Below are 1,725 nucleotides of genomic sequence, written 5' to 3'. Positions count from 1 at the left end.
CCTGGCCCAAGAAGTGAAGGACAAAAGTTTTCTTGTTGAGGTGTCTCTCATCCAGTTTTTCATGTACACTGGCACGGCCATAAGAGGTAGATGTCAGTGTAAGGGGTTGGCTCCTTCTACTTGGTAGGGCTGAGTCTGAGGAGAGGTGATGGGGAGCTGCCCACCCATCTGCATAAAATGAGAAAGACCACCGTTTCCATGGAACCTATGGGTTAAGGTTCTTAGTTGCAAACAACACAATCCACTCCAGTTAGTTTAATTAAAATATGAATTTATTTAAAGATAAGGCCAGACTCTTTGAAGCCACAGACCTTCAAATCAATGTGAGGAGGAGGTTTCGTTCATGAAAAGACCTCTCCCACCACTGAGCTGAAAACTCGATGATGGAAATTCTACTTTCGCCAGTAGAGGGAGAGCAGTGATGGTGGGGTGGAGGATGAAGGTAAGGATGCCGTGAGGAGGAAGATTAGGACAAGAATCCAGATTTAAATCTCAGACTCTACAGATGCTCCAGTCATGGGGAACTTCATTCCTTCCTTCCTCCAATATTTCTGGACCTTCTCCTTTGTGCCAGAAATTGTGGGAAGTGTGAGGGACAAAGGGAAGATTTGCTTTCATGGTGCTTAGAGCAAACTGGATGAGATAGGGCTAAAGTAAGTGGACCTGTGGAGGAAGGAAAGAGACAGATTTCTGCTGAGGAGGGGAGGGTTGAGAAGAAATAAAAGGAGGCTGAAATTTTTCAGAAGCAGATAGAGGCCAGCCTTGGGTGGGTCCTCCTCATACTTCAGCATCTCAGGGGAGCACAGTTCACAGGTTCTCTGTAAAAAGAAAGGAACTTGCTGAATGACATCTCTGAAGGCCCAGACCTGGACACTGTCCACCCTGACAGGTCCTAGACCATCCCAGAAATGTGCAACCACAGTCCTCCCAGGACCAGGATAACCAACAATAAACAAGGGAGTTTTCCAGGCTGAGGTGGGGCACTGAGGAGCACTCCAGACTTGCTCTGCAGAGTGACTGACTCGGTGTTCCCATCTGAAAAATGGGAGCATGTGAGTAGGCTCAGATTATGATGACAGGGCTTCTAGGGGGTGGCCTTTCACCAAGCTGGTCCATGGAGGACACGCTCAATCCACGGATACTGCTGCCACTTCTCTTGGGAAGCAGCGAGGAAAAAAATCACTTTTTTGGAAAGGTGTGTGGCCTTCTGAGCGCCACCTCTTTCCCTAGCCCTTCCCCTCTCCCTCTGCCCTGCCCCCTGTCTTACCCCGGGGCCCAATAGCACCACCACAGGTCCTCATGCAGTCCTCTGCGCTCCTGAAATTGTTGCTCTTAGCTTTGCAGCCACCATATACAAAGGTCTGGCAGAGCCCAGCCTTGGCGTTGTAGAAGTATCTGATCATTTTGGCCTTGCAGGGACCCGTATATGGAGGCTCTAGGCAGAAGTCAGGCCACTGGGCTGCAGGGATGGGAGGATCTCGGTTAAAGAGGGAAGGTCATCACAGCTCAGTCTACAAGATGAACAACTAAAACCACCAGTTTGTGATAGAGAGTGATGGGGGGCGGCAGAAGTGTGAAACGTGAAAAGGCCTTTTGACACCCTGCTTTCCAGGACATTTATTATTAATGTTGTTAGGTGTGACAATGACAGGGCAATATTATAAATAATTACATGCCATTGATGAATGTTTATGCATTAATTAGCATGATGCTACTGATGAGTTT

General features: G+C 48.1%; 1 protein-coding gene across 2 annotated transcripts in view; it reads right to left on the bottom strand.

Annotated features, from left to right (window-relative positions):
* Nucleotides 1-250: 250 nt before the first annotated feature.
* LOC104985031 (spleen trypsin inhibitor I) overlaps nt 251-1,725 on the bottom strand; it is an 8,354-nt gene continuing 6,879 nt past the window's right edge. Inside the window, exons 2-3 of one of the 2 annotated variants that reach the window (XM_010835016.1) lie at nt 1,268-1,459; nt 251-818 (exon numbers count right to left, since the gene is read on the bottom strand). In XM_010835016.1, the coding sequence (XP_010833318.1) occupies nt 808-818; nt 1,268-1,459 (203 nt within the window). In that variant the 3' untranslated portion in view covers nt 251-807. The remainder of the gene's footprint in view (nt 819-1,267; nt 1,460-1,725) is intronic. The other variant, XM_010835017.1, reaches the window with a different exon arrangement.

Source organism: Bison bison, unplaced genomic scaffold, assembly GCF_000754665.1.
Source record: "Bison bison bison isolate TAMUID 2011002044 unplaced genomic scaffold, Bison_UMD1.0 scf7180017864038, whole genome shotgun sequence".
NCBI classification, from domain to species: Eukaryota; Metazoa; Chordata; class Mammalia; order Artiodactyla; family Bovidae; genus Bison; species Bison bison.
This window is presented reverse-complemented; position numbering and strand designations above follow the sequence as displayed.